Source organism: Tursiops truncatus, chromosome 18 (assembly GCF_011762595.2).
Source record: "Tursiops truncatus isolate mTurTru1 chromosome 18, mTurTru1.mat.Y, whole genome shotgun sequence".
Classification (NCBI taxonomy): domain Eukaryota; kingdom Metazoa; phylum Chordata; class Mammalia; order Artiodactyla; family Delphinidae; genus Tursiops; species Tursiops truncatus.
In genome coordinates, this window is record NC_047051.1 from 24,750,063 (window position 1) to 24,766,507 (window position 16,445).

At 41.4% G+C, this 16,445-nt stretch overlaps 1 protein-coding gene across 4 annotated transcripts in view; it reads left to right on the plus strand.

Moving 5' to 3' along the window:
* The window catches only part of VWA8 (von Willebrand factor A domain containing 8), a 364,937-nt gene that overhangs the window by 311,582 nt on the left and 36,910 nt on the right, over positions 1-16,445 (plus strand). For 2 of the 4 annotated variants that reach the window (XM_019936488.3, XM_019936487.3), the window contains exons 38-40: positions 3,313-3,421; positions 6,800-6,956; positions 12,892-13,000. In XM_019936488.3, the coding sequence (XP_019792047.2) occupies positions 3,313-3,421; positions 6,800-6,956; positions 12,892-13,000 (375 nt within the window). The remainder of the gene's footprint in view (positions 1-3,312; positions 3,422-6,799; positions 6,957-12,891; positions 13,001-16,445) is intronic. The other 2 variants (XR_012327693.1, XR_012327692.1) reach the window with 1 other exon arrangement.

Genomic DNA, 16,445 nt, shown 5'->3' on the forward strand with positions numbered 1-16,445 from the left:
AGGTGAGTTCCTCCCATCCACCTAGAGAAATAGACTCGTGTGAGTATAATGGCATTCATAAAATGACACAGAATTAGATAAACTCCCCAAATGCCTCACTTTTAAGTATTTCTGTGGAATAAATCAGGTTTGGGCCGATGATTGTTTTTGTCAAGCATTTGTCAATTTTGGAACATGTCTAGACTCCCATTCGGGGTTGGTGTGGGGCTGACTTGTTGTGAGCCACGCCATTCCCCAGCAGGTGGCCTGGAAGACACACAGGTGGCAAAGAGCACACCAGTTCCTTTCTGCCCAGAAAGTTCATAGCGAATTTTCTGTCTCCCTGAAGGCCCATTAGAGGTGTCTTTGCAATTTTAAGAGTGTGATTTTGGAGGTAGCTGAGGGGGGCTATTTGACAGGCTTTTTCTTTTGCCTTGTGCCGTCATTTTTAGTACTTCTTAAAAGGCTATTCTCTTACAGCAGAATAACTGAATTGTGAAATGTCTGAAGGAGATTGATTTTTGATGAAAGTAAAGTTACTAGACACATAGGACTTTGCTTTCTATACCTCTTCTGAGGTTCTTTTATTTATTTATTTATTTGTTTATTCATTTATTTATTTTTTATTGATTTACAATGTGTTAATTTCTGCTGTATAGCAAAGTGTCTCATTTATACATATATATACATTGTTTTTTATATTCTTTTCCATTATGGTTTATCTCAGGATATTGAATATAGTTCTTTGTGCTATACAGTAGGACCTTGTTGTTTATCCATTCTTCTATTTATTTTTAATAAATAGTATACACACACACATACCCTAAAGTGAGGAAAGGTGTTCAGAACAGTTATTCCAATAATGCTGTCATTGCCCAGACCATTTTTGGAACTTCATCTTTAAGAATTGGCTTGTAGAAGTATCTCAACTCTTATAAAGCAAACTAGTCTCATTATTGTATAATTGCGCCTGGTTTTGACTAACATCCCTTATTTACCACATTTTGAATCATTGAATCAGCTAGAGCATGTCAATGGTAGGTGGAATGGAAGAAATTATTTAGTTGAACCCACTTAGTTTCTGATGAGAAGGTTGAGGCCCAGAGAAGTTAATTGACTTTCCAAACGGTACAAAGCAAATTAGCAAATAGTTCATACCAGAAATCGGCTCCAAGTATCCTTTAGCTATTTATTAAAAATCAAATCTATTTTTAAAGAATACAAAATGGCCACCATTAAAGATATTCAAATAGAATCTGCTGTGGATTCCGCAGATCCTTCCAGAAACAGTCCAGAAGTGTTTTGAGCAGCATTATTGTAATAAATGTGTCTTTATGTACGAAAAATAAGCTTACCATCTTATTATAATAAACGTATTTCCATATGTAAGTTCCATATGTTTGTTTAAAAAAAATCAGTTAGACTGTAGTCATAACTTTTCTATAGATTTCTTAAAATGACAACAGAATAAAACTCTATCGCAATTTTGAAATGTTTCTTGTTTTTCTCATTTCTCACGGGAAACATCTGTAAGATACCGCTAAGATAACCAAACATTATCTCCCGGGCTGAGGCAAGCTTGTCCTTGTGCTGTGCTGTCTGATGAGATACCTGCTGGCTACATGTAATTTAAACTTGAATTTTAGCTAATTAAGTAAGACTTAAAAATCACATCCTCGAGTGCTCAATAGCCACATTGGGCTAAAAGCGACCATGTTAGACATCTCAGTTATATATATTTCCATCAACACAGAAAATTTTCTTGGTTAGCGCTGGTCTAGAATTCGCATAGTCAGTATACTTATTTTAATTTACTGATTATCTCTTACACTGCCTCTAGAAAAGCTGGAAAGTGGTGGCAAGTTTGGGGGACAGTATTTTAAATGCATATTTGTTCTCTAAATGTTGCTAGCTATGCTGCATAGTTTAATTTTTAAAAAGAAGAAAAAAATTATTTTCACCCATTTTTTCGAGCATGATTATATGTGTGGAATTCATATCAATTGTCATGTCCCGGCTGCAAAATTTTAAAGTATGCTGAAGTTATGGCAAAAACTCTGTTAATGATGCCAAAGCTAAGGGTAGAAAGATCTGGTTAATTAAAATCTCTTTATGATGTCATAACATTTGAAATGAACTAGTCCGGACATAAGACCATGGAAGTTAAGTTGAATGCGTTCTTAATAGCCATTTTATTTGCAAAGGCCTTAAATTATCTACCTATCTTCGTTAATTCTAACCTCCAGAATGAAAAGTCCAGTTACTAACAAGGATTGGGTCAGCTCTCAAGACTGACCTGGCATCATGCTACAGGTCTATTTGCAGGCTCTCCTGTTCCACTGTAAGCAATTTGAGGGCAGTGACCAATCCTCCATGGCTTTCGTTGGCCCCGTGGTAGTTCAAATGAAGTCTTGCCAATGCATTTCCCGTTAAGTGTTATTTGAACAAATAAATAAATGTTGGATCTGGTCTGCCTTGAAAATCATTATAGTTGGGAGCAGGCTCATAGAGCACATGGATATATGGCTGCTTCAAGTTCTTTTCACTGTGGAGTAATATCTACTGAGCTGACTGCTAGGATGGAATTCCTGCGTGGTTATCAGTCCTTTTGGTGAATCTGTGCCGAATTAAATTAAGGACCAATGAATGAGCCACAGGCTCTCTAAGAGGAAAGCTAGTGCTGCGTATTCTGTTGGATTTGCAGGAATAGTAAATCCAGTTTCAAAATCGAGATGAACTAGGAGAGCTATAAATACCGTAATAAAATCAGAGTGGGTCCAGGAAATAAGCAGTTTTCAGTGTCGGTGTGTATAACATATATCACTGAAGCACACAAAGATACATTTTCTGTTTTTCTTTTCCACATATTTTATATAAAGTGGCATTTCTCTGAGGAATGGGATTTCTTGGAAAATTAAATAGGTAAACGTATATCTGCTGTGACTTGGCTGGACCAGCTGGGCAGTGATCCTTTTAAACCATTGAGAGCTCTCTCAGTCAGTCTCTGGAGAGATCCATTTCCCCTGCTTCCGGTGGGTCTTGTTCTTTATGTAAATGCTCAAGGCATACTCTGCGCTAGAAGAATTCTGAAGCTGTAACCCAGTCCAGCACCTTTTCTTTAAAGAATATTTTTTAAAATTAAACTTGTCTCCTTCCCAACTAAATGGTTGTAAAATCCGGTGAAACTTTTGCCAGACGTTAACAGCATCTGTTGTGTCCTGTGGCCTGAGGTTACGCCATACCTTAGGGACTTCGGGGGAAACAATTCTTTCTGTCCTGCAGCTCCTGGTGTTGGTCACGGAGAATGATAATGTCTTATTTCTTCATTTTTAGATAACAATCAACAGAGAGAGCGGTGAAGACGTGAGTTCCCCCAAACACGGCGAGGAGGACCCAGACAACATGCCGCATGTGGGCGGCAACACTTGGGCTGGCGGTACAGGTTCGTAGCGCGGCATTCTCCTGGGTCAGGCTTCCAGAGACTTCGCAAGCCCGTGTGGACATCACAGCAGCCCCAAGAAGGCTCAGGAATCGGCCTGCCTTCTCTGTCTCCCCCGTTAGTCGGCTGGAGTGTGCCTTTGCCCTCTGTCCCAGCGTGACATCAAGACACGGAAAAACCCTGACATTTGGAGTCCCGCAGACTCTACTACCCTCTGACCTAAGACCGTTCTGGTCTTCCCAGGGTTGCTTCATCCATAAAAGGGGCATAATATTAACTGCCTCGCAAGCTTGTGACGAGGATTCAATGAGATTATGATTGTAAGGCGCTGAGCTCGAGACCTGGCATGAAGAATGTATTCATTAAAAGTGTTAATCCCCTCTTTTAAATTCCATGCCCTTGGGAATCATGCCAGAAATCGACAGTACATTCTTTCTTGACCAGCTGACTTTGAAAAGAAATGGTCCTGGTCCTCCACATCTCAGAAGTGAGCATGTTGAGGATGCAGGGTTTTGAGATAAGAGGGGTGGTTGTGGTCTGAACCGATGCCTGGGGTCCACTCCTTCCTCTTGGCTGCCCAAAGAGAGCATTGTTCCCACAGCTGCTGCTTTCCTCTTTCCTCTGCGGCAGCTGGAGCAGACACATCTGCAGAGCCGCAGGAATAGGGCCAGACTGTGTGCGCACTGTCTGATCTTATCACGGCCATGAGCGGTGCTGGCATGAGCTCTGTTCTTCGCCTTCCCTGAGGTTGGTCTGTGCCTCTTGGCCTTGACAGCCTCGGGAGGAAATGGGTTTCTGTGTTCGGACAATGTGCTATCAAATCGGCCTGTGGACTCCTTGCCTGCTCTGTTTATTCATCAAGCATCAGCTTGAAAGAAAGGATATTTTGAGAAATGTCCTTTGATCTGGAAGTTAGTGTCAAGCCAGCAAGATTTAATCCATATGGAATGCATTGTGGGACGAGCTGACCAGATGCAGGTTTCCCAGCAGCAGGCTCTTCTGCAGCAGACGTTCTCGCTTGTTATTCAGCTTGTTTCGACTAGCTCACGTATCTCTCCAGGCTGAAGACCCTGCTTTTGCTTCCCCCAGCCTTTATTTTTCAATTTATCAAGGCTCTTTTGCTGCAATTTTTTTTTTCTCTTTGTCACTCTCTTCCCTCAGAATTCTCTATATTGAACTGAGCTCTGACCCAACAACTCATTTGATTCCTTCTTTGTCATCAGAACCCGTCCATTGCCTCTCTCCCCCTTATCTTAACAGATTTAGGATGTTCAAGGTTAGCTTCAAGATTATACCTTGAAGTCTGGACTCTCTGGCAAGCATTTTCATTTAAGAAGTTTAAATTAAAGGCTCTTGGAAGTGGAGGACGTGAAGAACTCTGTCCTCACGCCCTCTCCAACCCCGTATGACTTTGCCAAGGGACCGTGCTTTCCCGTGCTGTCCATCACTCACACCAACCTCTAAACGGTTGTGGGTCCTTTCCTCATTTCACCAAAAACGATGTCATCTCAGCGCCCTTGAACTTTCAAGCTCTAATTCATGACCCACCCATACCTCCAGGAGGAAAGGAGTCAGGTCCCAGAAACCTGACTCTGTATCTCAACATCATCGTCCAATTACCAGTCCCCTCCACCTATAGGCCGTCCACAAGTGACAGCCAGGAATCACACACATCCAAGATGGAATTTTCCACAAGCAATTTCTAAATAAAAATGAAATAAGATGTGCTGGAATCAAAGGATAAATATACTATAATTAATAGGCTGTTCTCATGGTATTTCCCAAAAGGAAATGACCTACCTGGACTTTGATAAGGGAAGCAGAGTATGCCGAGTTCTTGCTTTTAACTTATTACACCACTTAAGCCTTCAAGGGAGAAAAGAAAAATGTAGCATAATTTAACCAACGCCTAAAAACTTTCAAAATTTCCACTTTATGAAACTTAGAAATGACCTCATTCTATGTGACTGGTAGTTGTGTAAATAATAGTAAGAGCAGTCACTTACAGAGTTCTTATTTTGTGCCACATACTGTTCTGAGCATTTTAGCCTCATGACAATCCCATGAAGTAAATAATATTAGTATCCCCATTTTACAGGTGATGAGACTGAGCTACAGAGAAGCTAAGGAACTTCTGTCAAGGACCCATGACTAGTGCATTGGAACCAGGATTGAAACTCAGGCAGTCCGACTTAACTATAGAATAGAGTACTGTACTATATAATACTAGTATACTATACTATACTATATAATACTATAGAATACTGTACTATATAATACTAGTACTATATAATAGAATACTGTACTATATAATACTAGTATACTATACTATACTATGATATAATATTCAATATTATGCTGTCCCTCCAATATTGGATTCTCTTCTGAGTTCCCAAGTTATTTGTGAATGAACAAAAGAAACTGATTACTAGTATTTTAATCATTATAAAGCAGGGGTAATAAACTGGTAGCCCAGGGGCCAAATATGTAGCCAACCTAGCCAATATATGTATTTTGGGGGTCAATGCAGTGTTTTAAAATAATATGAATTTGAATGTATTTAGACAAGGCAAGTCTTCTCTAGTTAGCCAAATTCTCACCACTTCTTATAATAGTACCTACCTAATCTTCTAGGCGTTTAATTTTAATTAAAAGTTATACAATATTACATAATGTTCATTTTCAAGCATGTAAGCTTGGGTTTATATTTAAAAACTGTCCTGAAGCTGGCAGTGTTTATCTGTTGTCTATTATTCTAAGCTAAAAGTCAAAGTTAGTATAATAATTGGCTTCTAATCTTGGCTCATCCACGGATACGAGGTCATGAGTAGGTGACTTAACCTCTCTGTGCATTATTTTTATCATTTGCAAAACAGAGGAAACAGGATCGATAGCCTGGTCATCTTTCTTTTATTTTAAGGAAAAATGAGGTTACATGTGAGGGAAGAGGAGTGTCGTTCACCGAATTAACAAATATATACTAAGTATTTATGATGTTCAAGCCTCTTATAGGTACAGAGCTACAAAGATATGTAAAATATAATCCCATTCACACTATAGGTGACAAGAAAAGAAAAATAAATTTTAAAGAATAACAAATAGTGCATAGGAGTATTGACCCCTGTGAGGTAGAGTCATCAGGTGAGGGGTCATGGAATTTGGACTGAGCCCTGAAATCTGTGTGGGATTGGCTGGATGGAGAAGAAGAAAGCGTCCTTGATAGGGGGATGCCCTGTGTTTCCAGAAGAAAGTCATTTGAATGTTTAATTACTAGTTAAGTACAATTAATATACTGCGCAGGACTGCCTTAAAGCCATGATCTGACTTCTGTTTTGTGATCTGGATCAGACTAATCACCTGGACTTTCTGGTTTCCTCCCAGGGGGAAGAGACACTGCAGGTCTGGGCGGCAAAGGAGGTCCTTACCGGCTGGATGCAGGCCATGCAGTGTACCAGGTCTCTGAGGCTGAGAAAGATGCAGTTCCTGAGGAAGTGAAGAGAGCTGCGAGAGAGATGGGCCAGAGAGCGTTTCAACAGAGGTGAGTGGACCCCACTGCATCCGGAGCAGTGTCGGCCACCGTGGTGAAATGTCAGTGGACCCTGAAGTAGACCCCAAATTCGTGTGATTCTATTCCTCATGCAGCAACTTGGACCCACAAACTGAAATCCGTAGCCACCCCCCCTCCCAGTGGAGACAGCCGAGTGAACATAATCTCCCACCCTTTCTACTCAGGCCCTTTTACATGTATTAATTACATATGGTCATACAGAGGAAGGGCTTGAGCACGTTAGAAAGTAAAACCAAAGATACTTCTCTTCGGAGAAACTAAAGGTCAAATCATTCCATCCACATCTGTTCCCAGGCCACATAGGGAATTCAGATAATGCTGCATGATGGTCCCTTCCTGCCCTCAGGAATCTTGTAGATTCATGTGGAGACAGGACTAGTGTACACACACGCACTCACACTCACACACCCCCTGGTTAAGTGCTGAAGTCCTGTGGTACGGCAGTGCAGAGAAGGGTAAGGTCCGTGGGCTGATGTGAGGTAAGACCTGAGCTCAGCCAGTATTTGGACATTCCAGGAAGGGTAAACTAAGGGACCAGAGGCGCCAGGGTAGGATGAACAGAGTGATTATGGCAGAGAGAGCCAGCTCGCCTATGCAGAATAAAGGGTACCAGCTGGGGGCAGTGGGGAGTGAGGTTGACTGTGGAGGCCCTGTCAGTGGGTGGAGGGCTTGAAATCCAGGCCAACCAGCCTGTAGCTTTCAGATGTTCTGGAACCATCCGGAGCCACTTTGATTGGAACCATCTAAAAAATGAGAAGAATCCGCATGATGCTTTCACTAGACATCCACATGTGTTCATCAGCTAAAAGTGAAAAATACCCCAGGAGCAGCAAGATCTCCTTCAGGAGCGAGGGCATAGACAGTGGTCCGGGAGGCAGATTTATACTGCTGTGCTCGGTGAAAGGAGCTGGGTGCAGTTCAGGAAAAGCACACTCCAGGGTATGTGAGTTCCGAAATTCCTCCCACGGAGGACATCTGGTTTTACATTATGTGCTGTGCTTACACATCCTGCAAGTAAACAGTCCAGAACAATGGGGACACAAAAATGCAGGTCCCTCCTGCCACACCCTCAGGAAAGCCTGCAAGGCTTAGGACCCTCACGTACTCAGCAGGTAGATAAGAGGAGAGTGTCACTCCCAGCCCTTCTGCTGGCTTCCCCGGAGACCTCAAACAATTAATTTATCGTCACTGGGCGTCAATTTGTTCTTCTGATGGTGACTCCCCTCTCCCTTCCTCTCAGAGAGGCTATGAAGACAAATCACTATGTTAGGAATGAAAGCAGTTTAAACTTCTCAAAAAAAAGATGGGAGGGATCCTATAATACAAGGTCTTGTTAGAATTAAAATATGGCTCTACGTTTCATATAAACAATAAATATTTATTTAGGAAAAGAACCACATAATTAGATACACATCATCATCTCCTCCCCAAATGATGAGTTCCTATTGTTTCCACGCTGAAAACCGCACAAGTCCTGTCTCAATTTTTGTGTAAGCAGACAAATGGATAGAGGAGTTCACAGGGAGAGAAAAGGACCTGTAAGTAGTGATGGGGTAGAAGTACACGAGCCCTTCTCTGATTTCCATGATAAGGGTGAGGGATCTGGTTCTATTAAGGACCATCGCGCCACCGGGGAAAGAAAGTAAGGAGCATCTGTAATAATAAGGCAGCTAAATTTAGTGGCTATAAGGGAGGAAAGAGAAAAAGTGGAGAAGGGAATGAGAAAACCAGACACCTCTACTAAGCGCTGCAGAGAAGAATCTAAGTCCGCGTGAAAGAATACTGGAAGGTGGTTGAAATACAGAGGAGATGGACAAGGGGATGAGAAAGGAGAAGATGAAATAAAAGCACATGGAGACCCTGAGAAAGACAGAAAACACACAGAAGAATGTTGCTTTCTACTTTCGTGTAGTAACAGTCCTATTTGATGGGTATTCAATTTAGTACCTGCTAAAGAGTTTTCTTAAACTTTTTATTATGAAACTTTTTAAACGTAAACAAAAGTAGAGAGTAACGTATAATGAACCCTGTGGACCTGTTCCTTCAACCTCAGGAAGAAAAATCTGATTCCATTCCGAGTCCTTGAAGCTAATTCAAGATTTTCTACCTTTTCATCGTGAATATTTCAGAGTGTGTCTCTGAAATATTTTACTTAAAAAAAATAAAAAGACAAAACTATTATCAGGTCTTTAAAAAGTAGTCATTCTTCACTGTCATCCAATAGTTTTGGATGCTTTAGTTTTAAAGCTATTTTGCAATTTTAGGTATATGCAGAATGAGGTCAAGTCCCTGCATTTGTGCTTTTGTAACACCCTGTACCTTTTCTCCATGGCTCTTAGCACTTTTTCCCATAGTGTTATTATTTGTGTGAATAGCTTATTTCTTCTCCACTGACTTCAAGTTCGTTGAGGGCAGGATATTTTGCCCTCTAGTATATCCCCAGTACCTACGCCCAGAACCTGGTACCTGGCAAGCACATACGTATTTGTGGCATGACTAATACACACGTGCATACAAGTAATGGTATCACCCTTTCACACTTAATTCAAAGACTGGCTAAAACCAGACTGACAGCCAGGCCTATCCATCAGCCTAGAGGTCTACCATATTGCCTCAAAGAGCCTAATTCTACTGATGGGTTCTTGATATTGTCAACATAATATTTACTTAGCGTTCATTTGTATCCAGATTTCAGCTAGATAGTGGTTCCTACATATCCAGAATTGCTTAACTCAGGAAGAGTAGCAGGTGGACAAGGGTAAGACATGTATAAAGCAGAACAGAGATAGTAAACCAAGAAAAGAAGAATGAAATAGATGGCGAAGTACTTTTACACGCTTGGAAAAGCGTTTAAGGTGGACACCAACCGTGGAAACTGTACCCACTACCATTTGCAAAACTAATCAGCCCTACACACTAGATTTCAGCTTGTGTTTGTTTTCCTCATAATTGATCCAAAAATGACCTATACGAAAAAGTAAAATGAGAACTAAAATTCCCAGACTCTTACGTAACAATAAATATACCCTTTAAGAATATACTGTGCCAACAAAGTGCAGTCAGTCCGCATAGATTACTAGGATGTGAAGCAGCTGTGCCCTGAAGTTTTGATCAGGGTTAAAGCAGCAGAAAGACCTATTTTCAGCTAGCTTTGTGGGTTTGAGAGTATTTGCACTGGGAGTCTTGTCTCAAACAGAGGCTAAAATGTCCTATTTTCTTTCACTGCTCCCTGCTTCAGTCTTCATCTTTCAGAATGTTATCAGCTTTGAACACCTTGTAGGTGATTTTTGTGAAAGCTGACACAGCTTGGAATATGATTTCCAGATCTCTTCTTAATTAGAGCAGCATGTGGTGTGTTTTGGGTGCAACACAATCGTGCCAGAGGTATCCCTATAACTGGAGTTAATTCTGATCTCTCTACAATGACCAGTCTGCCGGAGGTGACTTACTAACTGCCTGGCTCCTTCCTTGATGTGTGTGTGTGTGTGTGTGTGTGTGTGTGTGTGCACGTGCGCACGCGCGCGTGTGTGTTTCCCCTGCTAAGCACAAGCTATGCCTACATTTTTTTTCTAATCTCCCTTCTTTGGAAAAGTACTAATCTCCCTTCTTTGGGAGAGAGAGCACATTAGCCTCCCAGGTATGAAGGGGTTGGTAGCATGTCCTGCAGTGTCATTGTGCCCAGCTTCTGTCAGGCTTGATACTTGAGACATACCTTAATCTAATGAAAATTTATAGAGAGGTTTAAGAGATTGCCAAAACTAAACATAAGAGGCATTGTTAGGAGGGCAAGTCCTATACACATATTCCTTTTCGTCCTTCAGAGCAGAGAGTAAATTAGACTTAGAAGGACACCTTGGCATGTCACCTCAGGAAACAACCATGCAGATATTATTTACCTTTCAGGTATTTACCTTTTGATAGCCAGTGTTTTCAAAAGTGCTATCCAACAGCATTTACTGAATGCCACTGGGTGCCAGGGTTCGTGCTGGTACTGGAGATTCTAAGAAAAAATAAGACATGTTCCTTACCCCAGAGGATTAGAAGAGAAAAAATGAGAGTACATCACATGTAGTAAAGGTATTTTTCATTAAATGTTTGGCTCAGGTATACACGCACGTGTGTGTACATGCATTTTCGTTTACTGGATCTCAATATAAAGCTTATTTCCTACTGTGGAAAATAAAGTTTGAAAAACACTATGATAGGGCAGAATAGACATATGTATTAAAAGCAATGAAGTTTATAGGTTCCATAGCAGATAGCTGTGGAAGATAATGTGAAAGAGAATGATCGTGAAGGGATTGAGCCAGACTTCATAGGATGTAAACTTTGAGCCGGGTCTTGACACCTGAGGTGGCATTAGCTAACCCAGCCGGGTGGTAGGGCGGGAATTGCATATCTGCCCTCATGGTCTAAGCCTAACATTATGTGATTCTAATAAGCCTTTAGTGCTCTGCCCTGTGGTGGATGGATTCTTCCCAGCGCTTGGGCAGACAGGGAGGAATAGAGACCATTCATCCTCATTGAGTATTTGGGGGTTCTGTTCCAGCTCAAGGCAATAAAACTATACTCCTGATAAGAGTTTCAGCTCTGCACCTAGGAACCATATCTCCAACATCGTGTACATGCACACACACACACCCACACACACACACACACACACACACACACACACAGAGCAGCTTAGAATACTGTGCTGTGGTTAGGCTTTTGAGATATGCATTCATCATTCCCTGTCCTACTATTAGTACCCTTTACATTTATAGAAATTTGTAGAAATGGGTATTATGGATAGAACACTGTAAAACCTTCTACTTATAATTAGTTTAAGATGCTGCATTTTAAATAATTGAGTCTTATTTGTATTTCAGTCACTCATATCAATTTATTTTGAGCATCTGTTATGCTAGGGATCATGGTAGGCACCGTGCAGATAAAGATGAGAAAGACTAAAGGAGCAAAGAGTTCAGTCGGGGAGACAGGAAGCAGACAACTATAGCATAGGTAGCAATGCTCTGACAGAGAAAAGCATGAAGTGATTCGAGAGCACAGAAGACAAATCTGAAGATCAGAGCAGGCTTCCTGGAGGAGGTGACCATTGATATGAGCCTTGAAGAGTTCATGGAAGTTAGTAGGCAAAGAAGCAGGGAGAGGCACTCTGGGTGGGAGAGAAGCCCATGCAGGGGCTCAGGGACAAGGGCACACAGTGGGTTGAGGAAACTGCAAGTGGGCTGGCAGGGCTGCAGCAGAAGCAAAGAATGAAAAATGGTAAAAAGGAGCACTGTCCTGGGAGGACAGAATTTCAATGCCACAATAATATTCAAACACAATTATCCTCTTAAAAGTACACAGTCAATTTCAGAAAACTCCTGTATTTTACATAGCAACACAATTTATTTACATTCTCTGGGCCTGAACTGTTATCATGATCAACCAAATATATGTCCTTGGTCTTAAAAAGCAACCCATGGGATCTCTCTAGGAATCTGCCACACGAACTGACCATCTGCCAGCATCACGACACGTGTTTGGGATACAGCAGCAGTGTGCTACAGAGCTGAGTCATACTGGCTCATATGAGCCAACTGCACATTTCTTCCTAACTCAGTGCTCAGGGGCCTCACTATTGATAGCTTAACATCAACCACCACAGAAATCAACAAACACTACAAATCAGGGCTGCTTTTTCCTCTGCAGGGCGACTTAACCATTTCCTAGGGCATCACTGCACACACATTCCTCTCTTTTGAAACATGAGCTGGAGACATCACTTCTTGCTTTTTTTCCTCAAAGGCCTCCTGAGTTACCGAGGAGTTTGCTACAGTTCTTAGCAGTAGATGAATGGAAGTAAAAGAGGCACAGGTACAGGCTTTCAGGTGTTGTCTTTTTTGCCCTCTGATTTTAGGTTAAAGGAGATCCAAATGAGTGAATATGATGCTGCAACCTATGAAAGGTTTTCAGGGGCTGTTCGACGGCAGGTGCACTCCCTCCGAATTATCCTGGATAATTTACAGGTAATCAACATGTATGGGCCAAGAAAATAATCTGGGCCCCAAACTAGACCCACCCCAAAGCTATTGGAGAAAGTTATCTGAACCCTAATCAGCCAGTCCAAAAATATTAGTCAATGCCAAAATGTTTGCATAAAACTGTGGGTCACTCTATGGCTTTCTTAGTTCAATTTGTCAGGTAAAAATATTTGACCTCACCTTTCCTCCTGTCCAGGAAGCAGTAATTTAACCAGTGACTCTAAAAGGCGTCAGACTTCCTGATTCTCCTCATCTAGATCTATGAGTGTCCCATCTCTACTAGAAATCCACAGATAGAATTCTCTCCCTACACATCATTTTGTTGTGAATGACTCTCCCAGGCAATGATAGGAACATTTTGGATCATCCAAGCTGTGCATCCCCTATGCACCCTGACCCCTCCTCCCCTGGTCCCCACATTGCCAGCCTCTTTGCAGTTTCATAGGCTAGTCGTCTCAGAACTAGTTCATGTTGCTATTGCCCCTAAAAATATTAAGATGCTTCAGTATTTCTTTTTTTTTAATATTAAGTTGTTTTTGCATTTGATTTATAAGATAAACACCTCATGACAGAGTCTGTAAAAAGCATGTCTGTATTATCTGTGATAACAGAGACTAGTAAGACATTTAGCATTATTAATAAGATTTCAGAGGATAAATTTTAAGTGAACTTAAATTCACAAAATGCTTTCGAATCCATTAGAAGCATAAGATGCTTCAATATTTCTTAAGCAAAGATTTGTTATTTGGAGATTTTACACTTCAGATTGTGTTCTGACCAATTTGCACACATAATTAAGGAAGGGCTAAGTATTCTGAAAAGTCACAAACTATGTAAGATTGTTTTGCCTGAAGAGAGAGAGAAGCCACATTTCAGGGGAGAAGGGGCAGGGTTAGGAGCCAGGCTGTGGTGTGCTTCTCCGTTCTACTCTGGAATCTTCTGTCCTTTCCTTTGAAGTTCATGGCCTTCAGTTATGCCCTTTCCCTCTTTGGTTCTTTTGGGGGGAAGTTTTATTATTATTTGCTAGTTATTGGAGGTAAGAAGTTTTCATTATGCACTTTTAATCTACCATTTCAACCTCAAACTCTGAGAAAGCCTCATTTCTAAATAGATCTAAACTACATCAGGAGATTAGGAAAAGTTACATCACTTCCAAAGGGTAAGGAAGGAGAAAGGTCTTTATAATGATTAATTAGATGCCTAATTTCAAAATCTAGAGAGTGTAAGACTTAAGTCGTTTGCTTTAAAAAAAATCCACATACAGTTATTTAAGATAAAACAGCATAAGATTTTGTATAAATTATGTGAACAACATAACATTGAATGATTGGATTTTCTTCCATAATCACTCACTTAAAAAGTACTCATTTCCCTGAACACTGAGGGCAACTTCTGGGTGAGCTCTGAGCTCAGGACAAGACAGTAGGCAAATAAGACCCAAAATGAGTGGTTCACAGGAGATGAGGGTTATGGGAGGTATGGTGCTGGTACTAAGACTGAAGAATGAATATAGTCCCATCATTAGTTCATTTCTTAAGTTCTTGATGGGATAGAAAAATAAAATGCAGAGCTCCCCTGGTGACGCTGTGGTTAAGGATCTGCCTGCCAATGCAGGGGACACGGGTTCGAGCCCTGGTCCGGGAAGATTCCCACATGCTGCAGAGCAACTAAGCCCGTGCACCACAACTACTGAAGCCCAGGCGCCTAGAGCCTGTGCTCCGCAACAAGAGAAGCCACCACAATGAGAAGCCCGCACACCGCAACGAAGAGTAGCCCCCGCTCGCACAACCAGAGAGAGCCCGCACGCATCAACAAAGACCCAATGCAGCCATAAATAAATAAATTTATTAAAAAAAGAAAAGAAAAAGAAAATGCAGTCCCTGCTCTCAAAGAAGGAACTTAAAGAAGACAAGCAAACAGTTTCCGAAGGTCTGTAGAGAAGTATGTGCATGATTCTATGGGATGAATGAGAAGAGCCTTCACCGAGGATGCAATGCTTGAGTTCACTCGTAAAAGATGCTGAGGAATTTTCCAGGTGGTTGAGGAGTGAGGGCATTCCAGACACAGGACACGGCACATACAAGTGCACAGAGGCATGAGAGAGGACAGTGAGTTCAGAGAATAGCACGTTATGAGTTCAGAGAATAGCACGTTATGCAGTGTGACTGAGAAGACCGTGTATGTGGTGGGGGACAAATGGCAAGGGAGAAGGCTGGCACAGTTTTAAGGACCAGATGGTGATCTGGCCCTGGATGCCATGCGAACTTGCACACAACATTGGGTTTGACCCGGTGGACAAACAGGCCGTTGGAGGATTCACAGTACTAGGAAGAGATACAAGAATACATTTTTAACTGAAGGAATCAAAATCCTCATCTGGTATTAGTTAATACCTTGATTGATATTCATTGGGCACCATGCTATAGTTACTTTTACAAACATCAATGCATTTAATCCTCACATCAACCCTTTAAGATAAATGATACTATGTTTACAAGATCAGTCAAAGGAAGAAGAGTCAGGCCCAGTGCTGGGACTTCTTAAAATAGGACACCAGTTAAGCCTGGGTTAGGATTAGGGTCAACATTAAGGAATGACTCTTCTGGGAAACACCACAGCAATGAGACCAGTATCAGAAAACCATGTTTAGTTTTGCTTACAGCTTGCAAAGAGAGAAATGCAAGAAAATTGTGAAGGACTCAAAGAAAGGCAGCAGATAAGACTAAATAGATGGAAAAGATTTTTTTTTTTTGGAACCAAAAAAAAAAATCTGTAAACGTATTAGGGTTAATAACTTTCTAAATACCCTCAAATATAGTAAATAATTGTCTCAGGGAAGTTTTCATTCTTTTCTCCCCTGGAAATCTGAAAAAGAGAAAACAGGCTTAAATAATGGCAAGGAAGAGCTTTAAGATATAAGAAAAGGAATAGAAGTAATTTAATCCTTAAATGAGTACCTAAAATGGATATGGAACTTCCATCTCTAGAAATCTTTACAGATAACACCAGCATTTTCATAACAGCAAGCATTTATTGAGCAATTACCACGTGCCAGCTATTCTACTAGGTGCCTTACGTTAGCAGCAGCATCATCAAGATCTCTTCCATCATCATCAACACCAACAACATCATCGTCATCATCATCCTCCGTAGTGGCTAATAATGCCAGCTCTGGAGCCAGACAGCCTGGGTTCTGTAAAATGGGAAAAACAGATAGAAGGCAGTTATTAAGATTAACTAGGATGATTTGTCTTTTTTTTTTTTTTTTTTTTTTTTTTGCGGTACGCGGGCCCCTCAATGTTGCGGCCTCTCCCGTTGTGGAGCACAGGCTCCAGACACGCAGGCTCAGCGGCCATGGCTCACGGGCCCAGCCACTCCGCGGCACGTGGGATCTTCCCAGCGGGGCTCGAACCCGCGTCCCCTGGATCGG